Below are 21,811 nucleotides of genomic sequence, written 5' to 3' on the forward strand. Positions count from 1 at the left end.
AGCACAAGACTCACACCTCAACACACACAGCAGTAGTTTCATTTCAAGTATCTGACTGAAGTCAAAGTGAAACCACGATTCTTACACAAAACACACCCTGACCTGTCCATCACACAAACCTCAGAGCAACAACCGCACACACACAACTCAGTGTGACGATCAATACAAGTAAACATGTGACCGCAGACTGAGGCTGGAAGTAACTTTCACACAGTGACATCATCAGAGCTGTGTGTTTGTGTGTGTCTGCCTGTGTGTCTGTGTGTGTATGTGTGTGTCTGTTTCTGTGCATTTCTTTGTGTCTGTCTGTGTGTCTGTTTCTTTGTGTCTGTGTGTGTGTGTGTGTCTGTGTGTGTGTGTGTGTCTGTGTGTCTGTTTCTTTGTGTCTGTGTCTGTTTCTTTGTGTCTGTGTGTGTGTCTGTTTCTTTGTGTCTGTGTGTGTGTCTGTGTGTGTGTGTGTGTGTGTGTGTTGCTCTGACGTCCTGTGATGTGTAAACCTTTCAGGTGCAGCTGCTTCTTTGCTGACATGTTTTCCCATCATGCATGAAGCCCTGGCAGCTGACAGGAAGCTGTTAGGCCATGTGACCTGGCATCATAATGGAATGGTTAGTAGCCCCCCCCACCCAGATAAAATCAAAATGGTGGACATGACGTGCAGCCTTTAGATGTAACAGCTGTTTCTCAGTTGCCCCTCCCTGTCACTCACCCTCCCCCCCGCTGACCCTCGCACGGCCTTAATGGAGGATTTTCTGCCGCGTGTCGGGCAGCCTGAGGGCGACCAGGCCGCCACACACCAGCGCGGTGAAGGACAGCAGGATGGGGATGGCTTTGGTGACGCCCACGAAGCTGGCAAAGATGGAGCTGCCGAGGATGGCGGCCAGTTTACACAGAGCGTTCAGCACGCCGAACGCCGTCGCCCTGAAACAGAGAGACGACACAGCGGGTGTCAGCAGCAGTGTGTTGAGGAAGCAGAGACACAGCGGGGTGTTTGTGTCACCTCTTTGACGCGGGGTACAGCTCCACGGTCACCACCTCAATGCCGTTCCACGCGGCCACACTGACGCCACAAAACAGACACTGCAGGGCGATGATGGCTGATTGGGTAAAGCTCAGAAACAGGAAGAAGGTGCAGCCTGCCGAGATTAGCATGGAGCCACCTGAGGAGACGCCAGCCAATCAGTGAGGAGCCCCGCAGAGCCTCCCCATCAGTATCAAACCGTAACTCCTCACCTATGATCTTCACCCGGCCGATCTTCTCCATGAAGAGGGCGGAGATGATGTTGCCCGGCAACACAGCCAGGCTGCCCAGGAAGCTGACCAGGTAGATGAGCACGTCATTCTCCTCCATCGTGTCCAGGTGGCAGCCATGTTTGTTCTTCTCAAAGCTGGTGTTCTCCATCTTGCAATCAACAAACTTCTCCTCCCACAGATCTGCAGACAGAAGGTCAGAGGTCACTTCCCCTAACATGGGGCTCTGTTCCACAATGTGAGAGCCTCTCTGAGTGTTGGTCATGTGACTGCTGCTCACATGTGACTCCATCATGGCTTCCTGCTGGTTGCTGAACATTCTAAACTTTATTTTAACATGTTAAATAAAGTTTGATAAGTATTTGATTTGTTTGGTTTGAGTTTCACAGTGAACCAAACATCACACATGATGCATTCATGGACTGTTGGAGAGTTCAGAATCTGGTGATTCTGGGATGAGTGGTGTATATAAACCCTCCTGTGGGTTTATAAGTCTCCCACCTGTAGAGCCCTGATTGGTTCATGTGACAGTGGACAGTGAGCAAAGCCTCTGATTGGTCGCTGTACCTACCTGTGTTGTAGAAGAATGTGGAGCGGAAGGTGCAGTTCTCAAACACTGTGTCTGTGGACCTGATGTCCTCGAAGCGACAGTCTTCAAACAGAGAGTCCTCAAACTTCACTGACTTCATCTCTATACTGATGAACCTATGAGGATGGGATGGACACAATCCAACAAACAGACAAGACGGCCTTTCTCAGTGCACGCCTCAGACCTCAGGGAGGAGGGGAGCGCTGCGAGGAACTCACTTCCTCTGTTACACGTCTCTGATTGGTCGAACAAGTGTTAGGAGTCAGCAGTAAATCCGTCTAAATGGGAGCTCTGAGGGAGACGTTTTGATTTCTGAGGATATAAAAACACCTGCTAGGCAAAGTGGTTTTAACCCCGTCCAATGACATCAGTGCAGACGGAGCTGATGGTCAGTGAGTGGAGGGCTGCAGAGGTCAGGCCTTCTGCTCGGGATGGCCCTCAGCATTGATCCAGCTGCTCTGTCTGTGTGATGTCATTTTAAATGTGAGAAAACCAGAATCAGGAAACGAGCGGGTTTAAATTATATAAATGATCTGTAACTATCTGATCACCTGGAATTAGGTGAACAGTGAGAACATTGTTTGTCAGATTTGCTCTGCGATGTGACGTTGGGCGTCTTACAGAAGACGGCGTGCAGAGGAGAAAGGCCTGAAAGAAAACATGGACTCTGACTTCTATCGCTGCAGCAGCATAGAATCACAGCCGACAGAATGGACAGCACTGTGGAGGACCCAAAATGGACGCCATGGAAGCATCCTTCCTTCAAATGTGAACAGCGTGTCAGGGTGAAAGTGGAGGAAGGATTGTCTCCATAGCAACACAACAAAGCCCTCGTACAGTGCTTCGGGTGTACGATTCTGTCCTTTGGATCCTGCATAAAGCATAGAAGTGGAATAATATACAGCAGTGAGCACTCTGTATATCTGCTCTGACACGTGAGGCATGGCTGCAGGTGCACTCCCTCATTTAGTGACAGAACACCTGACAGCCTACAAAACACGATGGAGGCACACCTGGAGCTTCACCTGACCGACATCTTTATTTACAGTCAGTGATGAACCTGTCAGCCACTGAGCTAACATCAGCCAATCAGAGAAGAGGAAACGCAGCAAATCACTGAGGCTCTCTGACAGCTAGCATGTAGCAGCTAGCATGTGTGTAGAGGACTGTTGTGTCTCTGTGAGGACAATATGAGCATAAAGACACTTTGACTGAAACAAACTGTTCAAAGCAGAAAAGTCTTCATGAAGCAACAGACACAGAACTGACAGCACTTCCTGACTGGACTCTGATTGGACAGAGCTGACGGCACTTCCTGACTGGACTCTGATTGGACAGAACTGACGGCACTTCCTGACTGGACTCTGATTGGACAGAGCTGACGGCACTTCCTGACTGGACTCTGATTGGACAGAGCTGACGGCACTTCCTGACTGGACTCTGATTGGACAGAGCTGACGGCACTTCCTGACTGGACTCTGATTGGTCAGAGCTGACGGCACTTCCTGACTGGACTCTGATTGGTCAGAGCTGACGGCACTTCCTGACTGGACTCTGATTGGTCAGAGCTGACGGCACTTCCTGACTGGACTCTGATTGGTCAGAGCTGACGGCACTTCCTGACTGGACTCTGATTGGTCAGAGCTGACGGCACTTCCTGACTGGACTCTGATGTGGAGTTTGTGGTCTCATCTTTAGCCGGCTTTAACACACTGACACACAATGAGGGAGCGTACCTGACTTCACCATGTCGGCCTCAGCATGTGCAGAAAATAAAACTGTCCGGGCTCCACAGACACGTGAAGCTCCATAAACCTGCGGTGGTTTATGGTCTTCACTGTGGAGCTCACCTGCACAGGTGCAGCGTTCCACAAACACAACAGAACCGCATGCTAGTTCCTGAGCAACACAACTGAGAATGAAGTGACTCCAATGGAAAGTTCAGCTGTGTGTGTGTGTCTGTGTATGTCTTCAGTGTGTGTGTCTTCAGTGTGTGTGTGTGTGTGTGTGTCTGTCTGTCTGTCTGTGTCTGTCTGTATGTGTGTGTGTGTGTGTGTGTATGTGTGTGTATGTGTGTGTTCAGCTCACTTGTCCCGGATGTACTCGCCCTCTTTATGGACCTGGTTCTCCAGAGAAAAGTTAAAGTGGAAGTTCTCCACTCGTTCTCTGTGGAACACCTGAGCAGACACAAACAGCATCGTCTGTTCTCACTGCTGGAAATAAACATGCAGCACCTGCAGCTCCCCCACCTCCACGCTGCTGTACGGATGCACCAATGTTCAGCTCTCCTACTGTAACAAACACTGACAATCAGAGCTTTTCATTGGACGCGGCCGCTGACCTCACCTTGACCCTGGACTCGTACTCTTCATACTGTAGGTGTTTGATCATGTCAGGGAACCACACAGACAGTCCGTAGTAACTGAGAGAGACGGACAGAGATGCTATGAGTAAAAACAGCTGTTCACACACACACAGTCACACACAGACACACACAGACAGTCACACTCAGACACACACAGACACACACAGACACACACAGACACACACACAGAACACACAGTCACACACAGACACACACACAGAACACACAGTCACACATACACACACTCACACACACACACACACACAGTCACACACAGACACACACACAGAACACACAGTCACACACACACACAGTCACACACAGACACACACAGACACACACACAGAACTCACAGTCACACACAGACACACACACAGAACACACAGTCACACATACACACACTCACACACACACACACACAGTCACACACAGACACACACAGACACACACACAGAACACACAGTCACACACAGACACACACACAGAACACACAGTCACACATACACACAGTCACACACACACAGTCACACACACACACAGTCACACACACACACAGTCACACTCAGACACACACACACAGTCACACACACAGACACACACACACAGTCACACTCAGACACACACACACACAGTCACACTCACACACACAGACACACACACACAGTCACACTCAGACACACACACACAGTCACACTCAGACACACAGACACACACACACAGTCACACTCAGACACACACAGACACACTCACACACACACACACAGTCACACTCAGACACACACAGACACACTCACACACACAGACACACACACACAGTCACACTCAGACACACACACACAGTCACACTCACACACACAGACACACACACACAGTCACACTCAGACACACACAGACACACTCACACACACACACACAGTCACACTCAGACACACACAGACACACACACACAGTCACACTCACACACACACACACAGTCACACTCACACACACAGACACACACACACAGTCACACTCAGACACACAGACACACACACACAGTCACACTCACACACAGACACACACACACACACAGTCACACTCAGACACACACACACACAGTCACACTCACACACACAGACACACACACACAGTCACACTCAGACACACACAGACACACACACACACACAGACACACACACACAGTCACACTCAGACACACACACACAGTCACACACACACAGTCACACTCAGACACACACAGACACACACAGACACACACACACAGTCACACTCAGACACACACAGACACACACACACAGAACACACACACACAGTCACACTCAGACACACACAGACACACACACATGCACACAAACACACACACAGATACAGTCACACACAGTCACACTCAGTCACACACAGACACACACACACATACACAGAACACACACATGCACACAAACACACACAGTCACACTGAGTCACACACAGTCAATCACAGAGACACACACAGAACACACAGTCACACATACACACATACACACAAACACACACAGACACAGTCACACACAGAACACACAGTCACACACAGAACACACAGTCACACACAAACACACACACACAGTCACACTGAGTCACACACAGATCACACAGTCACACACAAACACACACACACAGTCACACACAGTCACACACAGAACACACTCAGTCACTAACCTGAACGCCATGCAGAACCAGATGATGGCCATGAAGAGAGTGGCGAACCTCAGCTCTGCAGACAGCAGGGACGCCACGTTCTTCAGCACCTGAGACAGAAACAAGGACCACCTGACTTCAGTCTGCCTCTGGTTCTGTTCTGGTTTTACTGTGCTTATCTCAGTCCAGTTAGGGACAGGGGGACACCGTCAGGTCACTGCATACCAGTTTGCAGAGCGTCAGCGAGCGGACAGCCCATCGCTGCACCGGCGTCCCCGTCGCACTCTGAATCTCTATGAACTCGTCCTCGGCCGTCTTCGGAGCTTTGATGTGTGTCACCTGAAAAACAGCAGGATCAGACCCGAGTCCCCTTCAGCATCACAGCCCTGCTCGGACCCAGACCCAAGAACACAGTCCTGACTGTGATGATGTAACGTGAAGAGCTGCAGATGTGGCCAAACGTATGTGGACACCCTGCGTGTGTGAAGGCCTCCAGCCAAGAGAACTGCTGCAGTGGTCACATAGCGGCTGGTTTCTGCTCTTAGAGCTGTGTGTACTCACAGTGAAGACCTTCTCCGGCTGGCCTTTGGCTCTCCAGTTAGTGTCATGGACCTGCTTCAGGATCATCCAGGCCTCGTCATGTTTGGCGTTCTGTTTCACACACACATGATGTGTCAGTGCTGTGCGTGTGAATGTGCTGTTAGTGTGTGGTCGCCATGTTCGGTCTCACCTCCAGCAGGAAGCGCGGGCTCTCCGGCATGAAGGTGAGTCCAACCAGAGAGCCGATCGCAGGAAGAGCTGCCACCAGGACGAACACCCGCCAGCTGTGGAACTGGAACTCTGTGCCCATGCTGAACCCCCAGCCTGCATGCACATACACACATACACACACCTGCAGAGTTACCATGGCAACCTCGCAGATAGGCTGGTGATGCTGCAGTGACCCCGTTTCCTCACCGTATCTGGGTATGATTCCCCAGGCAGTGAACGACGCGTAGATCCCACCGATCATCCAGAACATGCAGAGCCAGGACAGGTGCTCGCCTCGCTTATCCATCTGAAGAAACTCCGAGAAGTATGAGTACACGATCGGCACCGTGCCGCCGATGCTGAGAACAGAGACAACAGCATCGTGAGCTGAGGCAGATCTTTTAAAACACGAAGCTCTTTTCACTCAGCATTGATCAAACGCCACATGAGTTTAAAGCAGTCTAGGCTGGTGGTATTTCTAATATGAGCTAGTAGTCAGGGGGACAGACATCCACTGACAGAGAAGCCGCTGGGCTCAGGCAGCTGCCAGCATCAGGAGGGGCGGGGCTTAAGCAGGGTGGCATGTGTCATGTGACCTGTGACCATGTGGCACGCAGCATTGTGTTGCTGGTCATGTTACCCGATGCCTGACAGCAGCCTGAAGAACAGGAAGAAGCCGTATCCCTGGGCGAACGAGGACAGGAAGGCGAACACGCAGTTGATAGCCAACGCCACGATCAGACAGCGCCGGCGGCCCACTTTGTCTGCCATTCCGCCCCAAAAGAACGCCCCCACCATCATGCTCAGGAAGACGACCAGACCTGCAGAGACAGAGACCCACAGTAAGCCCCCTGGCTCCATCAGGTCCCACTGCAGACCAGCTCAGGCTGCTTCCTGCTTCCCTCTGACTCAGGTACCAGTGTGTGTTTGTGTGTTTGCACACTCGGCTCTTTTGAAATCGTGCTTCAGCCTCAGCCAAGTCTGACCTGACTGCCGCCAGAGAGCCGCAGGCCAACAGTATACAGATGGCTGTGCAGCAGGGGTGTGTGTGTGACTCATCACTGTTTCAAGTTAAAGCCAGAATAAAGTATCAGGTGTTGGTGGAATATGGAGCAGCACAGAGATGCTGCACGGCTTTTTTCCAAGGTCAGGACAGAGAGCATCGATCAGCCTGTCCGCTGACTCACAACACAAACACACACCTAGGAGGAGGAAGAGGAGGAGGAGGAGGAGGAGGAGGAAGACGAGAAGAATGAGGAGGAAGAGGAGAAGGAGGAAGAGGAGGAGGAGGAGGAGGAGGAGGAAGACGAGAAGAATGAGGAGGAAGAGGAGAAGGAGGAAGAGGAGGAAGATAAGGGGGAAGAGGAGGAGGAGGAGGAGGAGAAGGAGTTGGAAGACGAGAAGAAGGAGGAGGAAGAGGAGGAAGAGAAGAAGGAGGGGGAAGAAAAGGAGGAGGAAGAGGCAGGGACACTCAGCAGATGTAGGGGTCTCAGTGATGACAGGGAATGAACACAAAGCATTAGATATACAGTCGGTGCAGATACGCATCACTTCCTGTTTACATCTGTCCACACAGAGGGCTTCAGTCTGTTTGAAGGCTTCAGACTGGACAGCTGTGATGTCACGTGTCAAAGGTCAGCTCAGTAAATCGGTGAAGGACTTACCCAGCATTCCTTTCTCTGCATTGGACAGACACAGGTCCTTTTCTGCAGACGGAAGGACGAAGGCAACCACAAAACACTCCACCCCGTCAGCCATGAGGGCCAGGCCCAGCACCACGAAGAGCGTCCACTGGAACCTCCCGTGGCCGCAGTCCTCCATGATGTCCTCGTACTGCTCCGACAGCTCCTCCAGCTCAGAGGTGGCGCTGCCGGCTGAGCGGGTTTTAGCCCTGACAGACAGACAGACGCAGTCAGAACAACAGAAACGATCGTGAGCAGCACAGGCGGGAGGGCAGGCTCACCGTGCAGCTCTCTGCGCGGCCTTCACCTCGTCAGGATGGGGGATCCCCTGGTACTCGCCCTCGTACATCTGGTCCTCCTCGTCATGTCCCTCTGTGACATCACTTGCCGCGTCCTCTTCCTGAGGAGGGTAGTCAGCTTGGTATCCATAACCGTCATGTCCGCCGCCTTCTCCATAAGTCCCGTAGCTGTCCCCGCCTCCTTGGTGATAGATGTTGTTTTGGTAGTGGTCGGCCATCTTGGATAGCAGGCCTCGGTAGGCTGGGAGCTAGCTTTGCTGTGAGTGAGTGGTTTGTTTGGCGGATGTTTGATGGTGGAGTGTGAGCCTTTATTGAAACATAATGAGCCGCACAGCGCCCCCACACTGATCCCTCTGCTGTGATTGGCCGATCAGATGAACCCGCTCAGCTCCACATGGATTCCTGAAAAAAGAAGAACTGCTCAGTCCAAAGACAGAGTCCGTGTTCAGATTAAAAACATCGTTGCAGGACGAAGAGGCACAGAGAGCTGGACCAGACCGGACCCACTACAGGGAGGCACCTGACCCCTGACCTCAGGGTCACCTGGCCCCTGACCTCAGGGTCACCTGGCCCCTGACCTCAGGGTCACCTGGCCCCTGACCTCAGGGTCACCTGGCTTGCCTTTGCTCTGTGAGTGTGGAGTGTGAGGTCACATTTAACTGAAGCATCTGAAAGGTAAGACTGGCTGAAAGTTTCTCAACCAAACACAGTGTGTGTGTGTGTGTGTGTGTGTGTGTGTGTGTGTTCCCTCACCATCACTCCATTAGCTTAACAGCAGCATTAGTGGTCAGAGAGACAGCTGCTGGATTTATCACTCTGCTTTGATCAGCTGGTTAACTCAGCTCTCACAACACAACACAACACGACACGACACAACACAACACGACACAACAACATTCTACAGCTCCTGATGCCCCTGAGGGTCAGGATAATCAGCACTGTTCGGTGGACCTATAGGAGCTCAGTGTACACTGTAAAAACTGACTGTGTGGTCATGTAGATTTAAATGTATTTATTTATTATTGCATCAGTGTGTGCAGCTCTGTACACAACATAACAACACCCCAAACACAAAGTCTCCACTTCCTTCCAACCTGAGCTGACAGGAGGCCCCGCCCCTAACATGTCATCACGTTAACCCTTTCAGTTCGATGGCGTCATGAGGCTGAGATGCTGCTCAGAGCAGCAGAGAGAACGCTCGGTCATTTAGAGCAGATAAATAATGCATCACACTGCTTTCTACAGCAGGAAGAGACGGCACACACACACACACACACACACAGAGTCTACTGTTTCAAACTGGAGCAGGAGGAGGAAGCACTCTGGTCCATCAGATGAGAGCGAGCAGTTGGTTTTAAAGGGCCATGCTGCAGTTTTGCTTCTTTCACCTAAAAACCTCTGATGGACACGCTGCTGGACGATGATGGACACGCTGCTGTGACCTGACGCAGCAGCGTGTCCATCACACCTGGGACAGACACAGAGCAGCTGTTCACTCGCTCTGAGCTGTGACGGATGTTGACGCTCCTCAGGTCTTCTTGCTGGTTGCTGTTCTCACATGGCTGCAGTCTGCCCTGCAGTGACATCACACTGCTTCATCAAACTCGCAGTGGTGAAGAAATGCTAATGCTATGCTAACAGGTCCTGACCCAACAAACATTTTGTCCCCTTAACACACTCACTGACCTAATGATGCATCCTGAGGACACATCATTAGGTCAGTGCATGTCTCCATCTGATTGGCTGAGGCTGATTTGTCACTGATAAGGACGTCTTGGAAGGAGATCTCTGACGGAGGAGCTGCAGGTCAGAGGGTCACGCAGGTTTTTAAAGAGTCCGAGGGACAGACAGTCATCATTAGCCAGAAACAAAGCTTTACACAGCAGAAGAGTCGACGGCAACAAAAGTCCTGATCCCAGAGCACACAGTGCTGCTACACACACACACACTCTGTGTATTCATGCAGTTTACATGCAGAAACAGGCTGTAAGATGAGAACTGTTTACATTGATTACATAATGATGCTGCTGGCAGGAACAGGAGCTTCACACTCTGCTGCTTATTAATAGACTCATGTCCCCTTTTACTTTGCACCTCGTTAGGGACCTGTACAGTGTGTGTGTGTGTGTGTGTGTGTGTGTAAAACTTGTCTGATCCATCAGTGAAGTCCTGTTTAGACAGCACAGAGCAAACAGAAGAACTCCGCCGTGTTCTAACACCTCAGATTATTACAGCCTGACATCGTGTTTTCAGAATAAATGAGACGTGTGTGTGTGTGTGTGTGTGTGTGTGTGTGTGTGTGTGTGTGTGTGTGTGTGTGTGTGTGTGCGTGTGTGTCAGATAAAACACCAGCGGCTCAAACTGCAGAAATAAATGCGGGGTCTTACCGGACGAGTCCGACTGAAGCTCCTCACACAGAATCCAGGCTGTGAGTTTGTGTGGATGCAAAGAGCATCGGCACCAAGAGGATGGAGGATTACAGCAGGGAGGGGGAGCCAGCCTCCCCCCACCTCCTCTTCTGCAGCACTCCTCCCTGCCGACACCCACCCACCACACAATGGTACAGTCCAGCTCCGTGCCGCAGTGCATGCAGAACGTGCCATGAGGCCGACAGGAGGGGAGAGTAAAGGTGAGGGTGGGGGTGGAGGGGGATCAGAGGAGGCATATGGGAGGCCGGTGGGGGGGGGGGGGGGGGGGGGGGGGGGGGGGGGGTGGAGGGATGGAGTGACAGATGTGTTGACTTAGACTGAGATGATTTCTCTTCCTGCAGCGTTACGGGCTCTGCTCAGGTTTTCCTGCCCCCCCCTTCCTCCTCCTCCTCCTCCTCCTCCTCCTCCTCCTCCTCCTCCTGCCCCCCCCCTTCCTCCTCCTCCTCCTCCTCCTCCTCCTCCTGCCCCCCCCCCTTCCTCCTCCTCCTCCTCCTCCTCCTCCTGCCCCCCCCCCCCTCCTCCTCCTCCTCCTCCTCCTCCTCCTCCTCCTCCTCCTCCTCCTCCTCCTCCTCCTCTTCTTCTTCCTGCTCTCATTTCTTTCTGTGCATCTTTTTCTGCTTCATGACTGAGTGATGAGGGAGGAGGAGACAGACGGGCTGTGTCCTCCATCTTCACAGTTTGTCTGAATATTTGCATCTTAAATCATGGTGTGTCGGCCTTCATCAGGACAAAATCACTTCCTGAAAAGTTACTTTCATTTTGATCCTCGGGTGAAGAGACACTCAGGAAACGTGTCTCTGTGGGACAAGTTAACATCCAAACCATGGACGCTCAGAGCGTGGTGACTGCTGTTCAGTCTGAATCTGTAGTTCCTACTTTTTGCCTGTAGAGGGCAGTGAGTGTCATTTCTGAGTTGATACACATCGTCTCAGCAAAGTGTGTGTGACGGCTTCCTGGGACAAAAAATAACATCCTACAAAGAAAGGCGTGTTTATCGGGCTGCACTCATGAGGATGAGTTTATGTGAGTTTTTAAAGTGAAGCCATAATCACACACTCACAAAGTGAGTGAGAAACATCCGGAAAAGATCCAACAGTGCCCTGAGGCTGACCATATGCTGGCTGCTCATTAGCACAGCCTGGTGTTCCTGGTGCTCAGTAAGCTGCATGTTAATGAGCGGCCTCCTCGGATACAGTCAGATTCAGTGTTTAACATGGAGCACCATGTCAGAGTCACTCACACCTCCTCTCACCTCCTCTCTCCCCCGTACCTCCCTCACCTCCTCTCACCTCCTCTCTCCCCCGTACCTCCCTCACCTCTCTCACCTCCTCTTTTTCCAACATGGCAGTGAGGAGTTTTGGCCGCAGGGTTCTGCAGTGGGTGGAGGCAGAGCTCAGCTCTGTACACACAGTCGGTTCCACTGAGGACACATGCAGGGACACGGTCTGTGGTTCCACTGAGGACACATGCAGGGACACGGTCTGTGGTTCCACTGAGGACACATGCAGGGACACGGTCTGTGGTTCCACTGAGGACACATGCAGGGACACGGTCTGTGGTTCCACTGAGGACACATGCAGGGACAGGTCTGGACTAATCTGTCCTTCTATCTTTGAATGAAAGGCGTCAGGTCGAGGCCTCATGACTGCACCCAACAGCATCACACCGAGACAATTCAATTCAATTCAATTCAGTTTTATTTATATAGCGCATATTACAATCAGACATTGTCTCAAAGCGCTTCACAGGAACCCCCCTAAGAGCACTGTGGCAAGGAAACACTCCCTTTAAGAGGAAGAAACCTTGTGCAGGACCCGTCAACTTAAGGGGGAACCAGTCCTGCTGCTAGTCAGAGAGGATGAGGGAGAGAGAGAGAGAGAGAGAGAGAGAGAGGATGAAGGAGAAAGACAGCTGAGACAGCAGGGCGGTGTCGCTGGCTGGCTGACTGGCTGGTTGACTGGCAGACTGGCTGACTGGATGACTGGCTGGCTGACTGACTGGTTGACTGGCTGGCTGACTGACTGGATGACTGGCTGGCTGACTGACTGGATGACTGGCTGGATGACTGGCTGGATGACTGGCTGGCTGACTGACTGGCTGACTGACTGGATGACTGGCTGGATGACTGGCTGGATGACTGGCTGGCTGACTGACTGGTTGACTGGCTGGATGACTGGCTGGATGACTGGCTGGTTGACTGGCTGGCTGACTGGCTGGATGACTGGCTGGCTGACTGACTGTTCTACAGTGAGACATGCTGCTCGTTGATCATTTTGACAACAACACAGGAGAGATGAGACCAACACAACAAGCTGTAGAAACAACTGCTTTTTACAGTGTACGCCCCCCCCCCCCTTCTTTCCCTCCACCAAAGCAGCTGCTTTGATTGGTGGGTTTGATCTGCGGTCAGCGCCTCCACTGTGATGTCCACACACACAGACACACACAGACACGCACAGACGACCAGCAGCATCCTTAATCCCAGCGCACACTTCAGCACAGAGGATTACATGAATATAATCTGTCAAACAGTCCACCACACTTCACTGTTCTGAATGTGACATCACAGAGCCAGCAGAGATGTTAGCACATGTAATCTGTGTCAGGGATTAAAATCTCTCCAACCGGGACTGAGGCCAGACCTGACATCATCCAGGCCTGCAGCATGGAATCCTCCACACTCACACACTCCATCCTGTCTGCAGGCAGAGAGCAGTCAGTGTGTGTGTGTGTGTGTGTGTGTGTGTGTGTGTGTGTGTGTGCAGAGTCACTCAGGTATTCAGACAGAGATCAGCTGCAGGAAGCTGCAGGTCAGACAGAGACTCTGAGTGTTGGTCATGTGACTGCTGCTCACAGTGACTCCATCATGGCGTCCTGCTGAGGGGGACAGGACTTTCTGTTTGTACTGAGTCTAGTTGGGGTGAACTCTTTATGTTTGGAGGAGTTTTAGCTGAAACACACACACAGGTTTTCTTATTCATTAGCAGAGGTTTCTGCTGGAATCAGATGGTTTTCTGACTCGGGTCCAGGAGGCTGAAATTCTTAGATTGATCTTCCTGATTTGGCACGAAGCGGCACATTAGATGGGATTGGATTGGATGGCAGCCTGCAGAGACTGAGGCAATCACTAATCAACATGGAGACATTTCCTCCTCCTCCTCCTGCTCTTCCTTCTCCTCTTCCACCTCCACCTCCTTCTCCTTCTCCTCCTCCTCCTCCTGCTCCTGCTCCTCTTCTTCCTCCTCTTCCTCCTCTTCTTCCTCCTCTTCCTCCTCTTCTTCCTCCTCCTCCTCCTCTTCTTCCTCCTCCTCCTCCTCCTGCTCCTGCTCCTCTTCTTCCTCCTCCTCCTCCTCCTCCTCCTCCTCCTCCTCCTGCTCCTGCTCCTCTTCTTCCTCCTCCTCCTCCTCCTGCTCCTGCTCCTCTTCTTCCTCCTCCTCCTCCTCCTCCTCCTGCTCCTGCTCCTCTTCTTCCTCCTCTTCCTCCTCCTCCTGCTCCTGCTCCTCTTCTTCCTCCTCTTCCTCCTCCTCCTCCTCCTCCTCCATGCATTATAAATCAGACTGGAGCGAACAGTCTTCTGCAGTCAGCATGTTTTACACATAATTCATGAATGAGCTGCAGCGCTCTGCGACTCAGTGCAGGATAAAGTGCTTGTGACTGTTCAGCAGCAATTGGTCCAGGTGTGACCTCACAGCCTGCTGAACCTCCTGTCCCACAGGGGGCGCTCTGCAGGCAGTCTAATGAAGCTCAAACATGTTCTCATGTAAAGTTCATTTCCATCAAACAACAGATAAAGTTCTATTTTTAGATTTTTACATCTTTTCTAATCAATAACAATCTCCTCCTATAACGATCAGTGGTATCAGTCTGTGCAGGGACCCCAGACCTCCCTCTCACCGGACACTTCTTCCAGCAGCTCAGACTGAATGACAGCTAGCATATTTTGGTAAAAGACGGCATATGAAAACACTTCCTGTGGCCTTTCTTTACAAGATATAAACATACTGCTGGTATTTCCTGGTAGAGACACATCAGCACTGTAACTGTACCAAACATCAGCTCTCCATCTTTCATATTCACAGAGCAGTGATGCAGAGAATGTGGACACATGTTCATGTTTATTCGTTTTCTGCCATTTTTAGGCATTGATCACGCCCAGACTGTTCCAGGTGGGACAGCTTTGATTACAGTTTCTGATTCTGTGTGAAACGTTGACCCTGTGCAGTGAACAGATTCCTACATGACAGCTGAAACATGGCCGAAAGCAGATCCACCAAAAACTAATAAAGAAATAAATGAAATTTCAAAGGGCTGTATTTTGTAGATGTTACACTGACAGACCTAAAACTCTGGATTTATCCATATTATTGATAGATGTATCAGCCCTGGATGATGTCACATGGAATGACCCTGTACATCTGAGGACGGAGGATCTCCTGACACCATCAGTCCTAATCTGACCAATCATCAGCCAATCACACAGATTCTTCCACCATCATGGAGCTGACACTGAGCACTTCGACACTTTCAGACCATTCTGAGGGTTTGTTCCCAAACAACAGCATAAACAGGTCAAACACAAAGTGAGCGCACTCTTTAAGCGGTGCTGAAACGCTGCGCTGCTGCACAGCTGTTCAGTATTCCAGCCCATTAACCGAGGCGCCGGTTTACATAACGGCTCAGAAGAACGGGATCAGCTGGAACTGCTCGTGATTCACACACATTCAGATAAAACACACGGCAGAGAGGAAAAGACAAAGATGGAGGCTCGTTCACTCACCTAACCTGTGCTGCATCAGACGAGCGGGGCTTCCCTCTGCTCTGCTGTCAGGATGCAGGAGATCCCATGGGGGGGGGTTGATGCAGTCTAGACGAGGTCTGAATACTTATCAGCTGTGTGTGTGTGTGTGTGTGTGACAGAAAGCGAGGGAGACACAGCCTCTCAGCAGCACACACACACATAACTGTGTGCATTGAGAAGTGATGATGTCATGTGTCCTGTGACCTTTGACCTCTTTTACTACATTAAATTCATCCATGTGAACATTTGTAACACGTGTGTTTGGAGCTGAAGGAGCTGAAACGCACCTGCAGGCTGAGTGACCCAGCAGCAGCAGGTGCTGTCATCCATTATTCCTGAGCAGCGCTGCTGCAGTCTTTCATATTTCATGTGGGTTCTCTCAGACTTCCCTCAGTCTGCAGATGTGCAGACCGCAGGAAACCAACCAACCCACAGACACCCACTGTCTGTTCATGACAGTGAGCACAACCTGCCTGCAGTTCACCTAGAGGGCGCTCCACGTTTGTGTTCCAGCAGTAAGTGGAGCTCAGCTTCTAAAATAAATATTTCATCTGTTCGTGATAAAATATCAGAGCTGAAACAGACTGGTGTCCTTTGGTCTTTGTGACAGTGGAAGCTGATGTATGTGAATGGGATTTTATTGATCTGAAAAGATGTATAAAATCTAAAAACGGTGATATAATTGTTTTATTTGCATAAAATAAAAACATTCTGGACTGTGAGCAGAGCGCCCCCTACAGTCAGAGTGCGACTCGTTGCCGTGCTGTAGCTGGTTCATCGTGTAGCATTAGCTTTTAGCGCTGCTGAACAAACCCTGAGAGGATCAATAACTTTTATTTATCATCTGCATCAGTCTGTTTATGAAGGGAACACAGGAGCTTTTATTGTGAAGAAGACCGGATGTGGATACTTTGAAAAGCGGAAGTCGCTGTGTTTACGTTCCTGCTAGCTGCTAACAGTTAGCTGGTAGATGTTTCCTCGCTGTGTGTCCTGTTCTCAGCGAGTTTGCTCCGCAGGAATAAACTTGTCAGGGGAATTTGTTCCGGTCCTCAGCCGCCGGTTGACCGCCCTCTCCCGGCACAGAGGGCCTGCTGTGCCCGCTGTCAGCCGGCAGACCGGACGGTACAGCAGAGACGGAAACATGCCCAGAAAGGAGAAGACGGTCTGTGGAACTGTTAGCTACCATTAGCATCGTAACGATTGAACAGACAGACTTTTATTTACAGTAGAACATTTATTTACGTCTGTTTTACTGCTAATCTCAGCTGATGTGTCATAAACTGTGGTTTAGTTGCAGTACGCCATGTTCCAGCGGGCTGTTGTGTTTGTCTAACCCCACATGAAGCCGACAGAACCGCAGCAGAACCTCTGAATGTTTCTACTCATTCTAACGTTTTATTGTGTCCAGAGACATTTGAAGGTGTCGCTCGGACAGGGGGACCTGGGGTCCTGCTGAGGACCAGCTGACTGACTGCTGCTTCCTGTGTCCCTTCAGCAGGTGAGAGCAGGCGGACAGCCGGCTGCAGCAGAACCTTCAGGTCCAGTGACGCGAGACAAGAGCGGCTGTGTGAGCGTCGCGGTGCACGCCAAGCCCGGCTCCAAGCACAGCAGCATCACAGGTGGCCTCACTGAGACAGCGCTGGTCTGACGCTCCACTGTGCAGAGCTGACCCCCTCCTCCTCCTCCTTCTTCTTCTGCTACAGGTGTCTCACCAGACGCTGTGGACGTGGCCATCGCAGCGCCACCTACAGACGGAGAAGCCAACGCTGAACTTATCCGCTTCCTGGCTGAAGTCCTGGACCTGAAGAAGAGTCACATCTCTCTGGACAAGGTTCCTGAAACCATGGATGTTTTATAATGTGCAGTCAGTTTATTTCAGCTGTCTCATCTCATCCATTCAGGGCTGCCGGTCCAGGGACAAAGTCATCAGAGTGGACTCTGCTATGAGTCCAGAGGAGGTGCTGAGGAAGCTCAGAGAGGCTGCTGGCTGACAGGAGGACGAGGAGCTGATCAGCTGCACGCAGCAGCAGGACAGAAGGTGGTGGTGCCTGTTTACAAAACACCCTGAGGACAAAGACAGTGTAGTGTTTGTTCTGCAGACAGCAGGAGGTGTGTGTGATTAAAGGTTTGTCACCATCCAACATGTGTAACAGACTCTTCTCTGCATCTGATGGGCAGCTATGAATCCTGTGCTGACGGGCAGCAGCCAGCAGGTGGCACTGTGCTACTGTCTGAACCACCCTCATGTTGATGGCAGCACACAGCAGCAGGTCGTCTCTGTGGATCCATGCACGTGGTGGAGAGGATGGAGGCTGTTCTCCAGGATCCCTGCAGCTCAGACAGCATCCTTCTGTCTGACCCTGCTGTCAGGGAGTCCAGCTCCACCCCCACAACACCACCTTCTGATGAGTGTGTTGAGTCTGTGTGTGTCCGCGGCTCTCAGCCTGCTGCCCCAGCACACCACAGCAAACACGGTCTACCTGCATCACTGTCGGTTTCTCACCCCTGCTGTGGTCTGACCTCTGACCTCCGTCATCAGCAAGGAGCTTCTGTTTGTCATCGCTGTGAGAAAATGTGAATGAGGATCCACTGCCTCACTGTTGGTCCGGTACGTCTGAGCCTCCTGCAGACAGTCCAGAATCCACGGGGCCCTGTGGGGAGGAGGAGTTAAAAGAACAGATACAGTTCATTTTAGGCCTTGACCCGTACCGACTAATCAGCTGTACACTGTGGCGATGGTTCTGTGAGTATTTGTTTTAACTCCATGACCTCTTTCATTCTGAGCTGCCTGCAGAGCGCCCCCTGTGGGACAGGAGGCTCAGAGATACCAGCCTGACAGTTGGTGAGGCCGTTTTCAGTGTGTCGTTCAGAAGCTCCTGGGCTGTGTGTGTGTCTGTGTGTGTCACTGTGTGTCTGTGTGTGTCACTGTGTGTCTGTGTGATTCAGTGTGTCAGTGTGTGTCTGTGTGTATCAATGTGTGTCTGTGTGATTCAGTGTGTGTCTGTGTGTATCAATGTGTGTCAGTGTGTATCAATGTGTGTCTGTGTGATTCAGTGTGTGTGTCAGTGTGTGTCTGTGTGTATCAATGTGTGTCTGTGTGTGTCACTGTGTGTCAGTGTGTTTCAGTGTGTGTCACTGTGTGTCTGTGTGTTTCAGTGTGTGTCTGTGTGTTTCAGTGTGTGTCTGTGTGTATCAATGTGTGTCTGTGTATGTCAGTGTGTCTGTGTGTTTCAGTGTGTGTGTCAGTGTGTGTCTGTGTGTGTCACTGTGTGTCCGTGTGATTCAGTGTGTGTGTCAGTGTGTGTCTGTGTGTATCAATGTGTGTCTGTGTGTGTCACTGTGTGTCCGTGTGATTCAGTGTGTGTGTCAGTGTGTGTCTGTGTGTATCAATGTGTGTCTGTGTGTGTCACTGTGTGTCCGTGTGATTCAGTGTGTGTCTGTGTGTGTCACTGTGTGTCAGTGTGTTTCAGTGTGTGTCTGTGTGTATCAATGTGTGTCTGTGTATGTCAGTGTGTTTCAGTGTGTGTGTCAGTGTGTGTCAGTGTGTGTCTGTGTATCAATGTGTGTCTGTGTGTGTCACTGTGTGTCCGTGTGATTCAGTGTGTGTGTCAGTGTGTGTCTGTGTGATTCAGTGTGTGTGTCAGTGTGTGTCTGTGTGTATCAATGTGTGTCTGTGTGTGTCACTGTGTGTCCGTGTGATTCAGTGTGTGTGTCAATGTGTGTCTGTGTGTATCAATGTGTGTCTGTGTGTGTCACTGTGTGTCAGTGTGTTTCAGTGTGTGTCAATGTGTGTCTGTGTGTTTCGTGTGTGTCTGTGTGTTTCAGTGTGTGTCTGTGTGTGTCTGTGTGTTTCAGTGTGTGTCTGTGTGTATCAATGTGTGTCAGTGTGTTTCAGTGTGTGTCTGTGTGTATCAATGTGTGTCTGTGTATGTCAGTGTGTTTCAGTGTGTGTGTCAGTGTGTGTCAGTGTGTGTCTGTGTATCAATGTGTGTCTGTGTGTGTCACTGTGTGTCCGTGTGATTCAGTGTGTGTGTCAGTGTGTGTCTGTGTGATTCAGTGTGTGTGTCAGTGTGTGTCTGTGTGTATCAATGTGTGTCTGTGTGTGTCACTGTGTGTCCGTGTGATTCAGTGTGTGTGTCAATGTGTGTCTGTGTGTATCAATGTGTGTCTGTGTGTGTCACTGTGTGTCAGTGTGTTTCAGTGTGTGTCAATGTGTGTCTGTGTGTTTCGTGTGTGTCTGTGTGTCTGTGTGTCAATGTGTGTCTGTGTGTTTCAGTGTGTGTCTGTGTGTGTCTGTGTGTTTCAGTGTGTGTCTGTGTGTATCAATGTGTGTCTGTGTGTGTCACTGTGTTTCAGTGTGTGTCACTGTGTGTCAGTGTGTTTCAGTGTGTGTCAATGTGTGTCTGTGTGTTTCGTGTGTGTCTGTGTGTCTGTGTGTCAATGTGTGTCTGTGTGTTTCAGTGTGTGTCTGTGTGTGTCTGTGTGTTTCAGTGTGTGTCTGTGTGTATCAATGTGTGTCTGTGTGTGTCACTGTGTGTCCGTGTGATTCAGTGTGTGTCTGTGTGTTTCAGTGTGTATCAATGTGTGTCTGTGTATGTCAGTGTGTCTGTGTGTTTCAGTGTGTGTGTCTGTGTGTATCAGTGTGTGTCAGTGTGTGTCACTGTGTGTCCGTGTGATTCAGTGTGTGTGTCAGTGTGTGTCTGTGTGTATCAATGTGTGTCTGTGTGTGTCACTGTGTCAGTGTGTTTCAGTGTGTGTCAATGTGTGTCTGTGTGTGTCACTGTGTCAGTGTGTTTCAGTGTGTGTCTGTGTGTGTCTGTGTGTTTCAGTGTGTCTGTGTGTATCAATGTGTGTCTGTGTATGTCAGTGTGTCTGTGTGTTTCAGTGTGTGTGTCAGTGTGTGTCTGTGTGTGTCACTGTGTGTCCGTGTGATTCAGTGTGTGTGTCTGTGTGTATCAATGTGTGTCTGTGTGTGTCACTGTGTGTCCGTGTGATTCAGTGTGTGTGTCAGTGTGTGTCTGTGTGTGTCACTGTGTGTCCGTGTGATTCAGTGTGTGTGTCAGTGTGTGTCTGTGTGTGTCACTGTGTGTCAGTGTGTTTCAGTGTGTGTCTGTGTGTATCAATGTGTGTCTGTGTATGTCAGTGTGTCTGTGTGTTTCAGTGTGTGTGTCTGTGTGTGTCACTGTGTGTCCGTGTGATTCAGTGTGTGTGTCAGTGTGTGTCTGTGTGATTCAGTGTGTGTCAGTGTGTGTCTGTGTGTATCAATGTGTGTCTGTGTGTGTCACTGTGTGTCCGTGTGATTCAGTGTGTGTGTCAGTGTGTGTCTGTGTGTATCAATGTGTGTCTGTGTGTGTCACTGTGTGTCAGTGTGTTTCAGTGTGTGTCAATGTGTGTCTGTGTGTTTCAGTGTGTGTCTGTGTGTGTCTGTGTGTCAGTGTGTGTCAATGTGTGTCTGTGTGTTTCAGTGTGTGTCTGTGTGTGTCTGTGTGTTTCAGTGTGTGTCTGTGTGTATCAATGTGTGTCTGTGTGTGTCACTGTGTTTCAGTGTGTGTCACTGTGTGTCAGTGTGTTTCAGTGTGTTTCAGTGTGTGTCTGTGTGTATCAATGTGTGTCTGTGTGTGTCACTGTGTGTCCGTGTGATTCAGTGTGTGTATCAATGTGTGTCTGTGTGTGTCACTGTGTGTCAGTGTGTTTCAGTGTGTGTCTGTGTATGTCAGTGTGTCTGTGTGTTTCAGTGTGTGTGTCTGTGTGTGTCTGTGTGTATCAGTGTGTGTCAGTGTGTGTCACTGTGTGTCCGTGTGATTCAGTGTGTGTCAGTGTGTGTCTGTGTGTATCAATGTGTGTCTGTGTGTGTCACTGTGTCAGTGTGTTTCAGTGTGTGTCAATGTGTGTCTGTGTGTGTCACTGTGTCAGTGTGTTTCAGTGTGTGTCAATGTGTGTCTGTGTGTTTCAGTGTGTGTCTGTGTGTTTCAGTGTG

The 21,811-nt window shown here is 50.6% G+C and overlaps 2 protein-coding genes across 5 annotated transcripts; one reads left to right on the forward strand and one right to left on the reverse strand.

Annotated features, from left to right (window-relative positions):
• Positions 1 to 350: 350 nt before the first annotated feature.
• On the reverse strand, positions 351 to 15,854 carry LOC114451539 (synaptic vesicle glycoprotein 2B-like). 3 transcript variants are annotated; one of them, XM_028430222.1, is made up of 15 exons: positions 10,995 to 11,047; positions 8,590 to 9,009; positions 8,291 to 8,517; positions 7,267 to 7,447; positions 6,834 to 6,985; positions 6,607 to 6,740; positions 6,438 to 6,527; positions 6,102 to 6,215; positions 5,898 to 5,986; positions 4,184 to 4,259; positions 3,926 to 4,014; positions 1,820 to 1,953; positions 1,231 to 1,431; positions 998 to 1,157; positions 351 to 918 (listed from the first exon to the last, which is right to left on the reverse strand). In XM_028430222.1, exons 2-15 carry the CDS (start codon positions 8,823 to 8,825, stop codon positions 735 to 737), a joined length of 2,067 nt encoding a protein of 688 aa, XP_028286023.1. In that variant the 5' UTR covers positions 8,826 to 9,009; positions 10,995 to 11,047; the 3' UTR covers positions 351 to 734. The 3 variants fall into 3 exon arrangements, with proteins under 3 accessions (XP_028286023.1, XP_028286022.1, XP_028286021.1); XM_028430221.1 differs by lacking the exon at positions 10,995 to 11,047 and adding an exon at positions 15,814 to 15,854 and having other exon boundaries at positions 6,607 to 6,985; XM_028430220.1 differs by having other exon boundaries at positions 6,607 to 6,985.
• An 890-nt stretch (positions 15,855 to 16,744) lies between these two features.
• Positions 16,745 to 17,975, forward strand: c19h15orf40 (chromosome 19 C15orf40 homolog). Of its 2 annotated transcripts, none has more exons than XM_028431526.1 (4): positions 16,745 to 16,996; positions 17,330 to 17,453; positions 17,538 to 17,665; positions 17,736 to 17,975. In XM_028431526.1, the coding sequence occupies exons 1-4, from the start codon at positions 16,805 to 16,807 to the stop codon at positions 17,823 to 17,825; spliced, it is 534 nt and encodes a 177-aa protein (XP_028287327.1). In that variant the 5' UTR covers positions 16,745 to 16,804; the 3' UTR covers positions 17,826 to 17,975. The 2 variants fall into 2 exon arrangements, with proteins under 2 accessions (XP_028287327.1, XP_028287328.1); XM_028431527.1 differs by having other exon boundaries at positions 17,333 to 17,453.
• The last annotated feature ends 3,836 nt before the right edge of the window (positions 17,976 to 21,811 follow it).

This window comes from Parambassis ranga, chromosome 19 (genome assembly GCF_900634625.1).
Source record: "Parambassis ranga chromosome 19, fParRan2.1, whole genome shotgun sequence".
NCBI lineage: Eukaryota > Metazoa > Chordata > Actinopteri > Ambassidae > Parambassis > Parambassis ranga.